The 19,410-nt window shown below is 41.1% G+C and overlaps 1 protein-coding gene across 6 annotated transcripts in view; it reads right to left on the bottom strand.

The window, feature by feature from the left end:
* The window catches only part of Ets1 (ETS proto-oncogene 1, transcription factor), a 131,875-nt gene that overhangs the window by 65,412 nt on the left and 47,053 nt on the right, over window positions 1-19,410 (bottom strand). For 2 of the 6 annotated variants that reach the window (XM_048796116.1, XM_015499035.2), the window contains exon 1: window positions 305-756. The exons of 2 other annotated variants lie outside the window; for them this stretch is intronic. In XM_048796116.1, coding sequence (XP_048652073.1) covers window positions 305-386 — 82 coding nt within the window. In that variant the 5' untranslated portion in view covers window positions 387-756. Of the gene's footprint in view, window positions 1-304; window positions 757-2,069; window positions 2,254-19,410 lie in introns of those variants that run through there. 2 more of the 6 variants (XM_048796114.1, XM_015499034.2) reach the window with 2 other exon arrangements.

Consider the following 19,410-nt stretch of genomic DNA (forward strand, 5'->3'; position numbering starts at 1 on the left):
TTGGCCAGAGAGCCTTCGCTTGGATATGGGGAGGGGGGGGCGGGGGGAACAATGTGGACGCTGGAAATTCTCTAAGCGTTTTTCCCACTACTCACAAAAACGCAGCTGTGAAAATAAATACCACCACCCAAATCAAGGGTCTTGGGCCACCAACAGCCTTCCTCCTCGCTTCTCCCTCTCTCCAGCTGCCAACAGCATCCCCTGCTCCTGCTGAAACGCACGGCCCCGGAAGGGAGCATTGAAGAGGCACAGAAGTGGAGGAGACCCCCGAAGCTGGGTGGGGGCCTCGACAGTCACCACTCACCAGGGGAGGGGAAAAGCTCCAGATCGACTTTTTCTGTCTTGATGATGGTTAGAGTCGGTTTGAGATCGACGGCCGCCTTCATGGTGCCAGGAGGAGTGGGGGACAGACGGGATGATAGCAAGTTTGCTGCTACTGTTGTTGTTTTTCTTTTTAATAGGGATTCTTAATAGGGGAAAGGGGATGGGGGAAATCCGACTTTCTTCCCCCAAACACTCAAATTCCCGCTGACTTTCCCCCGCGCCTGGACGGTGCGCGCCCGGCACAGTCTCCCGGGAAGTTGGCACTTTGCGGAGAAGTGAGTGCTTTAGGGTCCCAGCCTCGCCTGCGCCTCGCCCTCTCCCTCCTTCGCGTCCCTAGCCCGGCTCCCTCCTCTCCGCCCGCGCCGGCGCTGCTACAGTTTGCCCTCGCTCTCTCCAGCCGCGATCTCCCTCCCACTCTCCCTACAGCGCTCTCCCCTCCTCTTAGGGCGTTCCTGCAGCTCAGAGCCCAGCGTCCGCCGCCCCGGCCAAGGAGAACCTAGCGGGAGGGAGCCAGGGGCGGGGCACCGGGGGAGGGGGCGGCGCCGGGCCGGAACCCGCGGCCAATCCGCGCCAGAAGCCCAAAGTGAAAGGAAGCGCGGGCGGGCGGCGCGCAGGGCCCAGCCACCCAGCAGCTAAGCGCGCAGTGCACGGGCCGCGGAACCCACGGTCGGGGAAGACGTATCCAGGAGCAGTGGCTGCTTCGACCGTTTTGGGGAAAGTCGGCCTGATTCTCCACGCATTCTTGAGAGCTTGGTCACCCGCTGCTAACCCCCTCCTGGTAGCAGCATAGTTTTCCAAGTGCGTGTACATCATTCATTCACAAAGACTGACACACAGGACGTGAGGCATGTGGATGAAGGGGCGAGCGTGCGGGCAGGCGCAGGAGATTCATGAACTGGTGTCCTCAGAGGGTTTTCTCAATATTGGACTCCAGCCGGATCATGAGTCAGGAACCAGGGCTGTTTCCAAAGGAGAGCCTTTAGCTTTTCAAAGCCCACCCGTGGATTGGTAAATGATAGGGACAGCGTCGCTAAACCGAAATCTTGCTTCACTGGCCTCGGGCAGAACCAAGCCTAAATTAAACCCCAAAATGCAGGCCCAAATGAACCTGTATTTGTGGGGGAGTACATAGTGGGGGGCCCAAACTGGAACCCAGTCTTGGTCTTCCTGAAACATTCAATTTTACCTACACAGTAGGCGGGTAGAAGTGGAAGCTGTAGTTTCTTTCTAATTATTCTGTTCCTCTAATTATGTCACCGTTGGCTAAAGCTTTGTCTTTCCTTTCACAGATTCCCTTCTGTTAGATAAAAAGGACAGCCCTCCCACCACCACCAAAAAAGTGATAATGCAGAGACTCTGGTTTGAATTTCTGGAGTGTATCATTTGCAGCCATGACAGAATCACAATGCACAGCCCCTGTTAGGTTTGACAACTCCCAGCCCCTCAGATAACACAATATGAACCTGAATAATTCACAATTTGCCACTGATAATTACTTATTATAAATGGAGATAGTTGATCCTAATTAGCAAAACAACCAGTACCATAGAAGCATATAACATAGCTGGAGCCAAACATTGATATCCACCTTTGATTAATTAGAAGATTAAACATAAAGCTTCCTATAAACCTCTGCAAAAGATATTTTTAATCCTGTTTCCTAATTTCTAAACATATGTTGAGCTCCCACCATTTGCCTTTAACTGTAACCTCTAACTCTGGTAAATTTTAACATACCTGCTTACCTGCATCTAAAACCAGTTTTGTCTCCTTGGAGCATTGGTAACTTGCAGGTTTCCCACAGCAAATAAGGGAAGGAGCCAGGAATAGAAAGCAAATCTCTGCCTCTTGGTCCAACCTCCAGATTATACTCCTTTCTTCAGTGACCAGAGGAAAAGGGTTGAATGTGATCATCCTAATTTTTGAAAGAACAAAGACTGTTGGAATCCAGCTGTGTTTCCAGTAGGTATGAGAAAACAATGCTGGCCTCCAGATGACAAGAACAGACACTTCTGATCCTGGGAAAAGCTTAGGGAAACAGCTGATGAATGGATTGTACATTCACACACCCAAATGAGCAGCAAAGAAAACGATCTCAAACCAGTCCAGCCTTATTGAGTGGAACATTAGTATATGGACTGAGCAAATGAAGAGTTGTTTTGGTAATTTTGTTTGGTTGGTGCTGTCCTAAGAAAATGCTATTTTTTTAAAAATCCAAGTGTGAGTACTTCTCTATTTGCAAATTCAGCTTCTCTGAACAGCTCCTTTCTTTCTTCCTTCCCCAGTTTGCTCCTGCACTTTCTTCCCCAAGTTAGCCTAAACACAATTCCTAACCCCCACCAATGTGAGACTCTAAAAAGCCTGCTCTGATTCAACTGTAAACACTTTTCATTCTAGCAATGAGAAAATGTATTCCCTCCAGTTCTTCGACAATGACAAATCAACTAGTCAATCATCCTGTTTCTATCCTAGTCCCTAAACACAGAAGCTCAAAACGTTTGAGTCCAAATCAGAGAATGAGGTTGAGCAAAATGAGGTTGAGCAAAAAAACAGGGGACACAAAAGACCTCCAGGAAAGTTTCTTCTACATGAAGCTTCATGTTATCTTGGACCTTGTTGCACTTTCCTTAGGATAAGAATCACTAATAAAGTCAGGTTAAAATATTTTTATATATTTGACACAATCCAATCAAGGTCTATGTCATGCTTGATTAATCAATTTCGATATATGAAAATGTTTATTCTCTTTAGGACACAAATTGATTTTTTAAAATGTTCTTATGGAATTAAAATGACATTTTCATCTTATTCTAATAAAAAAAAATGCCCAGTCCAGTGCCTAAATATATGTTGGACAAGCCCAGTGCCTAAATATATGTTGAACTTTTTTTTTTTTCTCACTATGGACTTCTACTCTGCCACCAATTCTTCCTAATTCACAGATTGAGTGTGATATGCTATGGCTTGAGAAGATGGATTAAAAGATGCCAGCAACTCCGCCCTCTTGACAAAGCAGAACCTCTATTCCCAACACCCATGTCCAGTGAGGTTCACACGTGCTTCAGTTTCCCCACCAGCAAAATGAGAGCAGCCATGCCTTGCCTTCCATTTATTTGAGCAAGATATTTCAAGACTCTATCTACTGATTTTTAAGACACTCAGAAAAAAATCAAACAAATAACTTATTTGGTTTTGTTTGTAACTCAATAGTCTGTTCCTTCCACACTAGGGAGAAAACAGATTTGTATTTTTAAACATTCCTTAGGCTTTAGCTAATTACATCCAACCAAGTGCTGAATCTCCTTAAACTGGGAACATCAAGTCAAAAAAGGTCAAGAAAAGGTTGCAGGAATTGGGGGGACAGGAGTATGGAGCTAGACATGAATGATGTCCAAAATATGTCAGTATTATATAGGAATTCCTTCAACATATGGAGTGTGTAAAACACAAACTTTCTCCTTTATTTGTTACTTCTCTGTCAGTTTCACCCCAATCTCAATGAAAAAAAAAAATCTAAAAATACACCTAATTTCAAACAATCATGGAAGACTCGTTCTTCCTCTCCCAGAGTGAGCTAGATTGTTGTCTGCTCCTAAATCTTAAACTTCAACAAAATAAAGAATCTCTGGGTTTTGAGCTAAAATATACTTTACTGAAGGTAGGTACAAAAACATTCAGACCACTAACGGCTGATTCAGAGTGAGTTTATGACTCACAGATGTTGATTTACTGGTATAAATGTAAGATTTAAAAAAAAAAAAAAGTTCTCAAGCTCTCAATTAACAACCTGTTTGAGCTGCATTTGTGGTCTCCTTTCTTGTCTGAGAAAAGGCAACTGTCCCTGGCATACTCAGAAAAAGGCTTCGAAAGATTAACTCTAAAGCAAGTGGTTTCTATGTGATAAGTTCAGTCATTTAAAAAGCACACTGAAAAAGCAAAATGCCTGGGGCTTCAATATCTACCATTATCAAGCAGCAATAAAATGGAAAGTCAGAGATAGGAAGGAAAATTAAAGTAACTCTCTTAATTAAACTCAGATTCCAAAAGTCCTTAGGGTCAGTTCAGGAACCCAAGGCTTAGACTCAGAGGTGGTATTGCTGACTGCTTGTTGGCACTGTGACCTCACCCAGTGCCACTTAACCTTTTTGTGTCACAACCTCTTCTCTGCTTCAGGGAATAAAATCACCCCTGGTTCCCTTGCATGTAACACAGAGTCATTAGCTATTGTTTGGAAGGTACAATAAACAATGGGTGATAAGAACTGCAGTTAGGAGGGAGAAAGAGAGGAGGGAGGGGAAGTGTTGGGGGCCTATGTGCCCTAGAAATCTCTCCCTCTAATAAAACAGAGATCATAGGGAGTAATGTGGGCTCTGGAAGAAGACTGGGGTTCAGAATCCAATTCCATATTCAGCTGAATTACCTACCACAGATTAGCCACTTAATCTTGAAACTCAGTTCCTCTATTTCTAAATATTACCCACCTTTTAAAGCTGTTTGGGGACTTAAATGAGATAATGTATGCAAAGCCTTTAGTTGAATGTCTAAGTAAGTAAAAGTGTTCAATTAATATCAAAGAATTATTGTTTTTAAGATCCAGTGTAAGCTACAGTATGTAAGAAATCATTTTAAATCTTCCTCTTTGACTATCTCTTTACAGAAGAGCTTGGACCCTCAATTTACCTGAACTGTCTCCAAGGAGAGATGGAGCTAACTATCACACTTAATTTAAATATCTCTTCAAGCCCCTTCCTCAGTTCTTTAGTTGGGAAGTATCCAGCTTTGGCCCCACTTGAGAAATTCCAACACTGCCTAATTGGAAAAGAAAATGTATTTGTATTTGTTTTTAAAGAATTACAAGAAAACTATAATTCAAATTCTGGAAAATCATATTAGTGGTGCCTCTTTGGAGACAAAACTTAGGTCTTCATTTATCACAGGATCAAGGGAGATAGAAGCCTATTAATGGTCTCCAAGTGCAGCCCTCCTAGTTACCAGGGATTAAATCAACCCTGCTCAGGTTCCACCTGAGGAAGGTAGTGTTGGGATCACAGCGGGGTTCCTCAATTGCTGTTCTCTCCATGGCATCTCGGGGAAAATTTACAGATATCACCTTGAAAAAACAAGGCAAGGACACTCACTTGGTCTGTTCCAGATATCCTTGAGATACAGAGCAAGATCCCACATACAACAGATCAGATAGATGATCGGACTCAATTTCTAGAAATCCAGCAATATTCCATGCAGTAGAAATTTGTCTCAAGGCAAGTACATTGCAGGATAACCACACTGTCATTCTCTGTGGGAGACAGCTTGGCATGGGCTATAAGGAGAAAAAGGGTCTGGGTTGGCTCTATTACTGTCTGCAGTTTCTTTAGACTATAATTATGAACCATTCAACTGCATCTGCAGCCCCAACAATGTGGGATGGATTGGCCTAATCCACAGACCAAGCGACATTTTAAAATCTATCAGTTTAGACATCACGTATTATTCTTGCAACAAATCAGACACAGCTCAGACAGAAAGTCAAGGAGCTGCCAATCAAGGCTATCTCCACTTCCAGGGTTAGTTTGAATCCCTGAAGCAGACTGATCGTGATTCCTAGGATTGTTGCTCCCTCCTAGGGCTGGATGATGCAGAATGTAGGCCACCCTACAAGCCTGTGGGCATTGTATAACTTGGATTCCAATTAAGTTGTCCTAAATTGGCCTCTCAAGGTGGTAGGATGATGGCATTAGCACAGATGGCAGGATAGCCAATGCTCTTTTTAGTAACATGGCAGAAATAGAGAATCAGGCTCATAGCAAGAAGCTTGGCCCCATGGGAACAGGATTCCCACCCCAACTCCCAGGCTGGCAGGTGGCTCCATCCTGGTGGAAGGCTACTGCCTTCCTCTGATCTTACCCAACTTTTCTCTTAGGTTACAACACCAAACTGCAAAACAGATGTTCTCTGCAGTTGTGGTTTGAACCTCACATTAAGATAATTTTATTGTGGAACCTTCTTCCCTCTCCTCATCCCTCTCACTTTCATTTTAAAATGCCACGTCAATTGCCCCAAAGGACTAACATGTGCCACCCTAGATCAAGGAGTAGAGATGAGGTGAAGAATTTCTTCATCCTATTCATGATGCTGGGAATGAAGCAGAAGAAGATAGCACTAGAAGAACAAGAAGCCCTGATAGGAGGGATGTGTACAGGGAGAAGCAATAGAAGGGATCTCTTCTGGGAATGAAGTAAGTCATGGGTAGTGATGGGAAGGAGGTAAGGAGAAGTCACAGTGATTCTACCTCCTTGTTTTCCTGGGACTTATGTTCTTAAGAATCCAAGGTGACCTTAAGAACTGATAATGGATCCAGTCCCTTTAGCAAGCCAACTTAAATATCCCACAAGGTCACAGGCATGGAATCACAAAGACAGATCAATGGGAGTTCCTCATGCTGAAAGATATGCAAAGGATCCAGGGTAGAATTGAGGTGAAAGTGTCTCAGGAGGTCACAGAAGATGCAAGGACAGGACAAGCTGAAAGTCTAGAGAGAATGGAGAAGATATTTCTCAGTGTTTTTTTCCCACATGGACATTTGTCATGCAAAGAATTTCCCTCTTGGAAGCTTCACCACATCCCTACAGGTTGCCCATTCTCTGCTCAGCAGCCTAAGCACATCCCTAGTGAACACTGGAATAAGTCTGTCTCCAACACTCCCCAAAGGCAGCAAGTAAGGTTCAGTCATTATTATACACTATGGTGTTCATTTGAAGGTGGAAGGAGCTTATCTGACTCTTATTTTTTTAACCAAAAAGGTCTTTATAACGTTTTATTTTTCATTTCATATTCTGCTTATCCTCCTATTCATCCATTTGAAAGAGAACGTTGCTAAGATCACAATACTCAATAGAGTTTCCCTCTGAGTATAGATGCATGCATGTAGTTGTTTGTGAAAATTGGCACTTGGCTCACCACATAGAAAAATGACTGTTTTACCATTAGCCTAAACATTTTATACAGCATGCTGCTCATCTTCACAGATTGTTGCTCAAAAGCTATCTTTAGGATTTTCTGAATTCGGAGTTGAATCTTTCATTTCACTGATGGCCATAAATATAAGGTGTACAATTGCTGCACACACTATTTGTAAGATATGCAAAATGCAATCAATGAACTCAACTTTTTCCATTCTTAGAAGAATCAACTGCTACATACTTTATGGGGTACCCAGTGCCTGTCACAAATACCCTTCATCTTCTCAAATTTACTTTAATTGGTCAGGTCATCAGAAGCACTGTATTTTAAAATACATCATTTTGCTATACAGATATCCCTATAGTGAGGAAGGGGGTGGGCTGGGAGAAAAGATGGGTGGTGAAGAGAATGTATTGAGAGTGGGGATGGAATGGGGAAGGACAGCGAAGTCAACTGAGCCTTACTTACATAACTGGTGGCACAGACACATGTAAAGAAGACCTAACCTCTCTTGCTGTGGTAGGACACCACTTCAGAAACTATTTTGTATTTGCTGGTGGATAATCAAGATGTTATAAAAAAAAACTGGTTGATCTTAAACTATAGAAATCAAATAAATAATGGGTTTGGTTGGGGTCTATCATTTCTCTTGAGCTGTGATGGGAATCATGAACACATTATTATTTCAGATCACTTTTTCTAGAATTGGGTCTATATAAGAGACCCAAGGGGGAAACAATGTGCCACACTGAAAATATCTTACTAACCTGTAAATATAACATTCTTTAAATACACAATTGCAGTTATCTATAAATATCTTATTTATCTCCATTTAAGCATCTGTCACTCAGCTACAGATGGTGTTGTAATAAATTAATATAAATCCTGCCCTTATCAGTACTAAGTCTAACACCATAGAAAGTGAAATGCTCAACACTTGGTAAATCCCCAGTTCATCAAACCTCTTTTTTGGTGTGTACTCTCCTGAAAAGTATGCACAGAGTCTGTATCGTTAAATATGCAAAAGCATAAATCCAGAAAACAACTTCAGGGTGTCCGGTGTAATTACTGATATTTAGAATTTACTGAGCATCACCAAACATGCCACCACACAAAACAGATGAAAACAACCTCAAGAAAGGATATGTCAACTTTGCTGGGATCACAGCTCACATTTGATTCTCCAGTCTTCACCTCCAGAGAGAAATAAGAAGTCCTGTGTAATTTCTAAGAAGCCAGCTGTACTCCCTCCCTCCCTCCATATAGCGTATCGCCCTGTGATGGAGGTGGATGGTGCTGCGGATGATGCACGAGGTGGAACAGACTCAGCTCACGTCTCATCTGTCTGGATTGGCTCCCATACAATAAAAACCTTTCTTCCTCTGAATTGGTGAAGAGGAGAGAAGCAAATCCCACATGTGTGACGTGCGAGGCAGCGCCATGTAATCTGTCAGGCCTGTGAAACACATTCAAGAGCTCGGGGGCTCCAAATGATAGGTAATGATAGGTAACGTGGAGAATGAAGAAAGTAGAAACCACATAGAAGTTACCTCTTAATGGAAATGTATTTCATCAGGTTGATCAGAAACATGTGTTCTCCCCAGATTGGGAAATCATCTTGAAAGACTTCATCACAAAAGGGCCCTGGGTGGGGAGCACCACAAGGGACCCATGGGGAGGGGGAAAGGGTGCAGCTGGGTGGGGAGCTGGCAGCTGTCTGTGGGAAGAAGAACAAACGGCAGTCAGCTCTCTGATGGCAGGTTCCCAGGACAGATCCCTTTCCAGGAACTAAAAATCCTAAATAATGTTGAGAATTTAAAAAAATCAAAAAGACTCTGGACTTTTACAGAATTCCATAGCATTGAGAGACCAGATGGCTGGCTACAACTATTTCAGATCCAGGAAAGATCCAACATACACACACAAACACACACACACACACACACACACACATTTTTTGAGAGTTACTGCCTTCTCCCACATACTTTTTTTTTTAATTGAACTGACCTATAAAGTGAGGTGTGGAGGTAGTGAAGCAATTCCAAATAAATGTTCCTGCTTCCTAACAAAGACCTGCAGTTCCCAGCCAAACAGAAAGTATCAGGCTTGAGTGTCCTCACTATATAGAATACATTTAAACTCTCAAATAACTGGGAGGTAATGTGATTAATAGCACAAGGTTTGGCAGTAGACAAAAGTTTGAATTTGAACTTCAGCATTCTCTGACTTTCAGTCCTTTGGCTTCAGAAAGCCTCAATTTCTTCCTCTATGGAAGGGAGCTAATAAAAGTGCCCAGTTCACAGAGTTGAGCTGAATATGAAATGAACGCATGCCAACTACTTTCCACTGTGCCTGATAAACAATGGGCACTCAAAAACTCTTAGCTGCTATATCAATTTTAAAAATCAGGCCAGGTGTGGTGGACATGCCTGTAATCCTGGTAATTTGGAAGGCATGAAGATCACAAGTTCACGGCCAGTCTCAGCACCTCAGAGAAGCTCTAGGCAACATAGTGAGACCCTGTCCCAAAAGAAAAAATTAAAAGAGCTGGGGATGTAACTCAGTGTTAAAGTGCCTCTGGATTCAATCCCTAGTACCCACCCCCTAAAAAAAAAAAATCAGAATTGTGACTTTCGATTTAGTCAGCATAAAATCAACATCTCATGAATGTTGATCCAAACCATGGTACATAATGTTTTTCGTTCTTTGAGAGGAAGCCACGGTATCCCCTGTTGGTGTATGCCATTAAAACTATGACTTAGTGATAAAGAGAGGTCGAAACAAGTAAATTACACAAATCCTTAACACCGTCACTCTTGATTGAACAGGTATTAATTCTCATTGTGAAGATGTGAGATATAGTTGTGGAAGTTTTAATCATGTGCTCATAGTAGCACTACGAATTAGCAGCAGAGACTTAAATGTGTCATTAAGAACTCCTTCCAATATTGGGGTCTCTTTTCTTTGGGTTGCAGATTTGATACACATTCAGTGATTTTGTACAACTTGAACAAAATAAGATCTTAAGCAACTGGCCTCACCATTTGACTTTCCAGCTGCTACAAATCAGAATCCCTACCCATCTTGGATTATGCCATACACATGCATTTTAGTGACAGAATTCTAGGCCCAGGAGCACCTGCTCCAATCTTGTACTTGCCACCCAGAATTCATATGAGGTTTTCATCACTGGTGTTGACTACCTGTGCTGACCAAGGTCCAAAAGAATCCTAGGAAAAGGTCTCCACTTATCCCCTGGACTGCCATTCAGAACCACTACTGCTCCTGGTACGGCCCTCTAGTGACATAGATTTTGCTATTTAGGGGCATCCGCTCCACAATTTGCATTCTGGCACTGCCATTGCCTGGCACCTTGCCACCAAGACTGGCAGCATGGAACACACGTAGGCTCCTCACTAGCTGCCTTCTCTATTTTGGCAAGACGAATGCCGTATTGTGGGAAAGCAGAATTAATTGGTTTTCTGGGGGAGTTTAGTTAAGTCGAGCCACCTCAGCTCCAAGTTGATGAAAGTGTAACTTTGTCCTTTCCAAAACCCATGGCAAATAAACGATGGGGAAATACTCCAAAATGCACACATGGCTGGGTCCTCTGGCTCTCCTTTTCTTTTCTTTTTCTCTTCCCAGTGACTTTGGGGAGGTTTGGGCAGTGATCCTGCATACACAATACTGTTCTTGTTCTTCTTTTCTCTACAGAGCAGCCTTGAATAGTTCTGTCTAAAATTATAAGCAGGGGCAGCCCTAGGCTCCAAGAGATCAGAGCCCTCATGCTGGGCCTGAACAAAGACCCTGCTTTTTCCCAACAATTAGCCCTGCAAAAAAGGACATCTATCTCCCTCTATTAAAACCACCACGTGCCTTCAAGTCACCCCATTGTAAAGCTAATTAAATAACACGCCTCTCTCCCCATGCAGGTCTCCTGATTAGCTTCTCTCAGTCGGAAACCTCTGCAAAGAGCCTAGACATAGACCAGCCAATGTTCTGTCTCATAAGCCCCACCCCCACCTCCAATTAGCCATCACCCTTGGAAAGCCATCCTTATCAATACCTGAGTTCATTCAGGCTCCACTTTCAACCACAGTTCAGACTCTAGTCACCTCCAGCTCCAAGACCAAATTGATATTCTTTTAAAAATAAGTTTATGGGGGCTGGGGATATAGCTCAGTTTGTAGAGTGCCTGCCTGGCATGCACAAGGCCCTGGGTTCAATCCCCAGGATCACCAAAAGAGAAAAGGTTAGAGAAGGCCAAACATTTCCATCACAGTGTAAAATCTTTGGGGGGACTGCACCCACATGATGGTCCAGAAGTGCTGCTGTTGCCACTGGAGTGGGGCAGCTCTACAGGCAGCTCTCCGCTCTTCCTGGGAATACTCAGACCTGTGTGACATGACACACATGCTTCTGGGGAGGTACTACATAGGAAAATAGGGCAAAGAAAAAAATATGGCCATCATTTTTCTAAAAACATGATTAAGAAATAACATGCTACCCCTCGAGTTAAATTCCTTCAAAGACCCCTTATGGATGAATGCAATCAGACACTTCCTCCTCTGCCTTCTCATGACAAGCAGCCTTCAAGTGGGTACATACAGGCTTCTGATGGAGCACTTACTACATGGATGAAAATAAAGGGATCCCCTGAAGGGCAAGAACCACATTCAACTCAAATTTAAATTTCCAGCTTGAAGCACAGTGACTTAGGGTGAATATTTGATAAATGTTGGAAGAATAGATAACTAAATAAATGAAGAAGCAAATGAAATAAGGAATGAATGAATGAATAGAATCCATTTTACAATAAATGTGATCTGAGACAGTAAATTCAGGCCTATCCATCTTTACTACAGGTGATCTTTGTGCCCAGAAAAGGGCATTATTATTTTATGGCACAGCCCTCTGAGCCTATCAGATCTCATACACATGCACACATATATATGTACACATAATCTCCTTCTCAAATACAAGTATATAAGTATCTTTTGGGTGAGTTTTTTTTTTTTTTTTTGTACTGGGGATTGAACCAGGGGCACTTAACCACTGAGCTACATTCCCAGTCCTTTTTTTTTTTTTGAGGCAGGCTGAGGCTAGCCTCAAATTTACAATCACTCTGCCTCAGCCTCCCAAGTTGCTAGGATTATAGGTGTGTGCCACTGCACCCAGCTCATTCACAAGGTTTTTAATAATGAAAAATAGAAGAATACCAGACCAGCCATTTCTAAATCTTTTTAATAGTTCTGAGCTTAACTTTTCAAACCAACTTCAACCTATGAGGTTTCCCATTAATTTAATCTTCAGACTTACATAAACCTTTCCTTCTACATGTTTTTAAGGAGACTCACCAATCTTCTTGGAAATCCTATACAAATGAGTGAATAACTAATTTATAAAGTAATACCATATAAAATTTAAGTCTCCCATGAAATATTCAAAAGTGGATTTGAACTGTTAAATTCCCATTTTAAAACAGCCCAAATCACTGAATGATTCCCATCTCTAACATACAAAGCCTTGTAGCAGAACCCACTGCCTGATGATTCTCATACAACTTCACCTCTGTGCACGATGGCATTTGGGGTCAGTTCTCACCTTGTTATTTTACCATCGCAATCTCAACTTTTTAAAAAAGGTGTATTTTCTTAATACTTATGGGTATTTTCCATACAGAGCAAAAAATCAAGGCCTACAGCAACAGGGAAAGCTTCTATGATTACTCAGTTAATAAATAATCATATCAATAAAAAAGAGTCTGTAACCCCGGGCTGAGACTCAGGGAGAAAGCACTCATTCGTTTGGCCGTCGCCTTGTTTTGGCAAGCTTCCTACATGCTCAAGTGGAATGCCCACTTCATAATGATCATAATGGATTGAAAGCTGTAAAATTAGACTCTGGCTGGCAATAAGCTCTTTATTACTCTCCTTTGCCACGGGCAGGCGGGGAGTGCCTCCATTCTCAGATGCTGCCTTAAAAAAGACCAATCCAAGACCTCTCTGACATAACAGAAAACCCAACAATAGGTCTGAGAATGTAGCTCAGTGGCAGGGTGCTTGCCTAGCGTTCTAAGGCCTTGGGTTCAATTTCCAGCATCAAAGAAAAATTAAAAAGGACACTAAATGAAGACAATGGGATCTGCATTTTCATATAGATTTGAATCCTCAAGATAGAGCTTAGGCTCAATACAAAGAAGCTATTGAGCATTGAACCTGTAGATCAAATAACCTACAAAGCAGAAATAAACTGTTACAACAAAGATAAATAGAAAGCATGGTTCAAAGAGAAGAATTAGTGGAAATGAATGTTAAGTATAAATGCTACTGTATTACTTAAATAGAAATATCAGATGCATATGATCATTGTGCTTCAATCAAAGAGAAAGAACAGAAAATAAGAGACATGTATTATAAACACAAGCACTGTCATGTGGATATTGGATACAAGAATTAAGTACATCAGGTAAACACAAGAAGTGGATGTTTTCTGAATCCAATTGAAGTCTTGAGCCATGTGAAAAGGCTTCATACAGACAATTTAAGACACAAGAAATCTCTCATTAGAAGGAAGAAGAGTTCAGAACTAACTATAGGGGGCTGGGGATGTGGCTTAAGCGGTAGTGCGTTTGCCTGGCATGCGTGCGGCCCGGGTTCAATCCTCAGCACCACATGCAAAACAAAGATGTTGTGTCCGCCGAGAACTAAAAAATAAATATTAAAAAAAAAATTCTCTCTCTCTCTCTCTCTTTAAAAAAAAAAAATTGAACTACTAAAAGGGAGCAGCCAAAGTGCTGAGAGTTCATGTCAATACATTCCAGTTAACAAGTTATTTAAGCAATGACTTCGGGGTAGCTAGCCACATAATTCTGCAAATAGGATCCCTTGGAAAAGCAATTAGGAATCATTCCTTTCACACTATCTTCAGAGTTTGGTCATTTTAAATCCTTTATGTGTCAAATCTCAGACCTAAATGTGAATAAGCATCTTTTCTCTGATGGAAAGAACAGCAATGCTTTACTTGGTCTAGCATGGAAAATCACAAAGCACTTCCACCGACATCATTTCACAGCATCTCTTAGAAATGCATTAAAGGAGGGGAGGTATCCCAACCTCTTCATACACAGCATCTGTCTGGAGAGTAGAACTCTCTCCAGTGTTTTGCCTAACTCTAATCCAAGTGAGCTGTGCAAAATACTGAAGATGCACATTAGCTCAACTCTTTCAAATTATTCAGGTGTTCAAAAATTACTCTCACCTACCACTCAAAAGGCCTTCAAATATGTTTTTGTTTTGCCACGTCTTTTGTCATAATTTGTTGGATTTCTCATTAGATCTTTTATCACTTAAGTAACATAAACCATCTGAGTCATGATTTTCTCACCAAGAAGGAGTGTGTAGGGGGAAAGGGAGGGAAGGCATGGAGTGGTGGATGACGAAATGATTAACATACAAATCCCTACTCATCTCCAAGCAGAGTAGGAATGAGTGGAGCTGTCCTCAGGAGGTAGATACCATAGGATCCCAAGTGATGCAACTGCCTGAGCTCCAGAAGAAACCAGAGGAGAAATGAAATCACAGCTGGGGATGAGGGAAAGGAGAGCAGAGAGGCAGCTCCCTTCCCATGGGAACTACGGGGCGAGGGAAACTGACATGAAATAAACTCTTGCACCCAGAGCTTTAATGTCTGCTGCACATCTCCCTGCAGCTGCATCAGGAAAACATTGGGAAGCCTTGGAAATGAGAGAAGCTGGCCCCCAAACTAAAGTTGTTGTTGTTGTTTTTTCCCCACTTATACATGTGTATTGGGATTTCATAGTAATATGTTGTAATAGAGATTTCAGAATAAGTATGACATGACATTACAAACACACAAGTAATACATTCTGGGAAATGTTTCATTGTTTTAAAGCCACATACCTCAAATTATTCACGAAGGGGCAAGTGAGCACCTGTAAGAATGGAGAAAGAGTAACAAGACAGGGCAGAGGACTTGGGGAGCAACCTCAGATACACTGGATATTGACACCTCCAGTATAAGAGATGTTTTTTCACTTCTCTTGGATTTACAGTGTTTATGCCTTCAAAATGCCCAAGTTAAATATATTAATTTTTTTAAGCCTCTGGTCTCTGATAAACCCTGTGGATCCAGGATGTTTGCCTGGCAACTGTTAATGACTTTCTCTGAAACACATCAAAGACAAGGCAAGGAAAGTGAAAAAGAAATATCAATATTAGTCATTTAGACACATGAATTTACCTTAGATGAGATTTACATAATTGATTCATAAAAGTATGATGAAATGATCCTAGAAAAGTCTGCTGACTTCTTTGAGTTCCAATACACTAAAGGAGCTTAAAAAGCAAATTCTGTTTGTTTTGGTTTATTTGTAATACAGGAGGTAAGGGGAGGGCGTTAATGTTCCTATTTAGAGATGAGGAAATTGATAACCATTTAGCATAACTAGATTGGGAGATTGCATGTCCTTCACAAACCACATATGTAATGGCTGCTTTCTGTTGCTCTTTCCTGGTTACTATTAGTTCAGGTACCCTGCCCAGGGCTCAGCACCATGTTTGATACTATGCTGCAGACTCTGGGTGACCTGGGCTCAAATTTGGAGTCTATAACTTACAAGCAGTGTAATTTTTGGCAAATTATTTCAACTATGTAAAGCTCAGCTTATTGGTGTGTGAAATGGAGTTAACAATAACTCACAGGATTTGGGGTAAGATATAAATAGGGTAATGTATGTAAAAGGTTTGGCAGTATTTGACTCAAAAGTAAATAATAAATGGCAAGATTTTTTAAGTTCAAAACACATATACACGAATACCAAGAAAGCTTAAACTCAGGTATCCTCAAAATATTTCTTTACCATATAGAGCAATATTGAAGAGCCAGTTAAGACAAATATTTGTTTATGCCATAGATCTAAAAAGCAATTCATAAATATAGGTGCCCTAGATATTTTTTTAAAAAAATCTCTGTCCCTAAGAATAGCCAGACAATGGGGGAAACATAGTTTTAACAGCATGGGAACAGCTAGATATACACAGGCAAAGGAAAGAAGTTGTATCTGTTACTTCACACAGCACATAAAAAGGAACTCAAAATGGATCATAGACTTAAATGTAGGAGCTAAAGCTACACAGCTCTTGGGTAAGACAAATGGGAATAAATAGTCACACTTTACATTATGTGGTGATTTCTTTGATACAACACCAAAAGCATTTAAAACAAAAGAGAAAAATAGATAAATTGGTCTATATCAAAAGCAAAATCTTTTTAATGTTACAAATTATAATGTGACAACTGACAATATAAGAGATGTTTGCAAATTATTCATCTGACAAGAGAATCTTATCTAAACTATATAAAGAACTCTTATGACATAATTTAAAAAATGAGTCAAGGATTTGAATAGACATTTCACCAACAAACATATACAAATGTCCAATAAGCCCATGAAAATATGTTCAACACCATGAAGCATTAAGGAAATGCAAATCTAAACCACAACAAGATACCACCTCACATTTACCATGAGGGCTATGATAAAAAAGGGGACAAGAATAAATATTGTTTGGAAACAAAGAAGTTGGAACACTCATACATCCTTTGGTGAAAATGGTGTAGCTACTTTGAAAAATATTTTGGCAGTTATAGAAATAGTTATACATATAGTTATCATATGACCCAGTGATTCTACTCCTAGGTCTATACCCAGCAGAAATGGAAACATGTTTGTGACGAATGTATGCATGAGTGTTCATAGTAGCATTATTTGTAGTAGCCACAAAGTGGAGACAATCCAAAAGTCTATCAATAAAATGTGGCATAGTTATTTAATGGAGTATTATTTGGGGGATAAAAATGAATGAAGAAGTGATACATGTTACAACATGCATGAACCTTAAAAGTATCAAGCCATATGAAAGAGCCCAGTCACCAAAAAAATCACATATTGTATGGCCCCATTTATACAAGAAGTCCAGAATAGACAAATTTATAAAGATCAAAATTGAGCCAATGGTTTCTAAGATATAAGGGTAAGGGAGATGATGGAGAAAAGAGACTGACTACTAATGGGGATGAGATTTTTTTTTAGGAAGGACAAAAAATGTTTGAAAATTATATTGTGGTAAATGTTGCTCAATATTGTGAATATACTGGAAAAAAAAACCAACTTAAATTGCACACTTTAAATGGAAAACCTCAATAAAAAAATAAAACAACTTTGCTTTTCCAGAGGTAAAGTCAAGACAAATAAAAGAAGGAGAAAGAATTTTCTATCATCTAGTGAAGTCTGCCTAGTGGAGTCTATGAACATCATCTTAAGACCGTTTGCTTAACCAAAGTTCAGTGGAAAAACGTCTAACATTTCTGTGACCTTCTTTTCTAAACTTCCTAAGTGGCTTAGAAATAGTCGGACCGGGAAACTCCAAATGGAACCTAAAAATATTATCTCCTGGCTTTATAAACACCAGGAACACTAATGAAGTGAGGAGCAACAGTCCCAAGAATGGAATATTTCATTCAGGTTGGGAGGCATAAGTGAAGCCTAAACTCATCTCTGAATACAGGCAGGAAGGCCAAGAAGGGGCCGGGCGAAGGCCAGGGAGGTGAAAATCAACACAGGGCAGAGAAGAAAAGAATAACAGTGATCTAAGATACATAAAGCAGAGCCGGGGTGGCCACTATTCTAAACATCTGAAACGACCCCTTTGCAAATCAAACTCTGTCCTCCTTCTGCTGACCAAGTTTGGAGAAATGAGTGATCTTCAAGGCAGACTCCACAACCCTCACTTTCACATAATTCAGAGGCCACAGAGGTAACCTGCTTGCACTGGTCTCATCTTAACCTCTGGTCTGCAGCAAAAACACCCCTTCCATCATTCTCATTCCCATAGGGCTATTACAAATCTGCACAGTGCTGTATGTCTTTTTGAGCTCTCCATCCAGGCTATGTTGATGCCACTCTGTAGCCCCAATACCTCATGGAGAATGAGGCCTCACTAAATATGCATTGATTGAGAAGGGACAGAATAGAGGTGCTCTGATGTGACTAAGACACTAAGTCAATCCTACGATCCAGTTAAGAGCCAAGACATCAACCACACCTCCACCAGCTATGATGAGTTTGGACAACCAGTGTACACATATTGATCACCTCATCTGCTATGTGGCAATTATTGGGCTAGGCACTGGGGATACAGAAATAAATGATAAATTCCCTCAGCCTTAGAGGGAAAAGAATCATTAATACACATACATGTATACAACCCTCTTCTGGACCAATCGTAAGACTTTAGGAATAAAGGGGTGTGTGTGAGAGAGACAGAGAGAAGGAGGGCAGATTTTAGAACTTCTAAACTGATTTAAAACTCCTGGGCAGGGATTCCACCTCTTGGGTCCCCTTCTTCCTCCGGGAGAAGTCTTTTCTGCTGTCCTTTAATAAACTTCTAATTTCTACTCTGAAAAAAAACAACTCCTGGGCAGTAATCACAACCATTCTGGTAAATGAAATAATCCTGGTTGGTTCAACAGACCTTAACTGAGTGCCTGTGACAACTCAAACATTCATCTAGGAACATGACAAGGTGCATGCACCCCCGAGGTGCATATGGTCTCATAGGGAAGACAAAAGCCGTGATCATAACACATTGCAATAATTTCTACAAAACAGGTACTCATCAATATCATGAGGACACAATCAGGGCCTGAACTAAGGTATACACAGTATTAATAATAAAGAAGATGGGATAAATTTAAGAGCTGTTTAGAAGATAAAGTTGACAGAACTCAATGCTGGCTGAATATAAGGACAAGGTGGTGGCCACCTGCTGGTTTTCTCTCCTGAGTTTTTTCCTTCTACTTATAGTACCAGACCCCTCCTACTTTCTTTTAGGAAATCAATTCTTCTTCACCCAGTAGAGCGCTGGTGGAACTGCTGAGCACAGTACCCCCAATGCCTCCTGTTCACAGAGGGAGACAAGAACCCACAAGGCCATTTAGAATACCCCATTTCCATATTTCATTAATTGCCTTAAGGGTGGGCATGCCAAACTCAGGGAATCTGTATATGAGCATGACAAGGACAACATTTTTTTTTTTTTTTTT

Source organism: Marmota marmota, unplaced genomic scaffold, assembly GCF_001458135.2.
Source record: "Marmota marmota marmota unplaced genomic scaffold, marMar, whole genome shotgun sequence".
Lineage (NCBI taxonomy): Eukaryota > Metazoa > Chordata > Mammalia > Rodentia > Sciuridae > Marmota > Marmota marmota.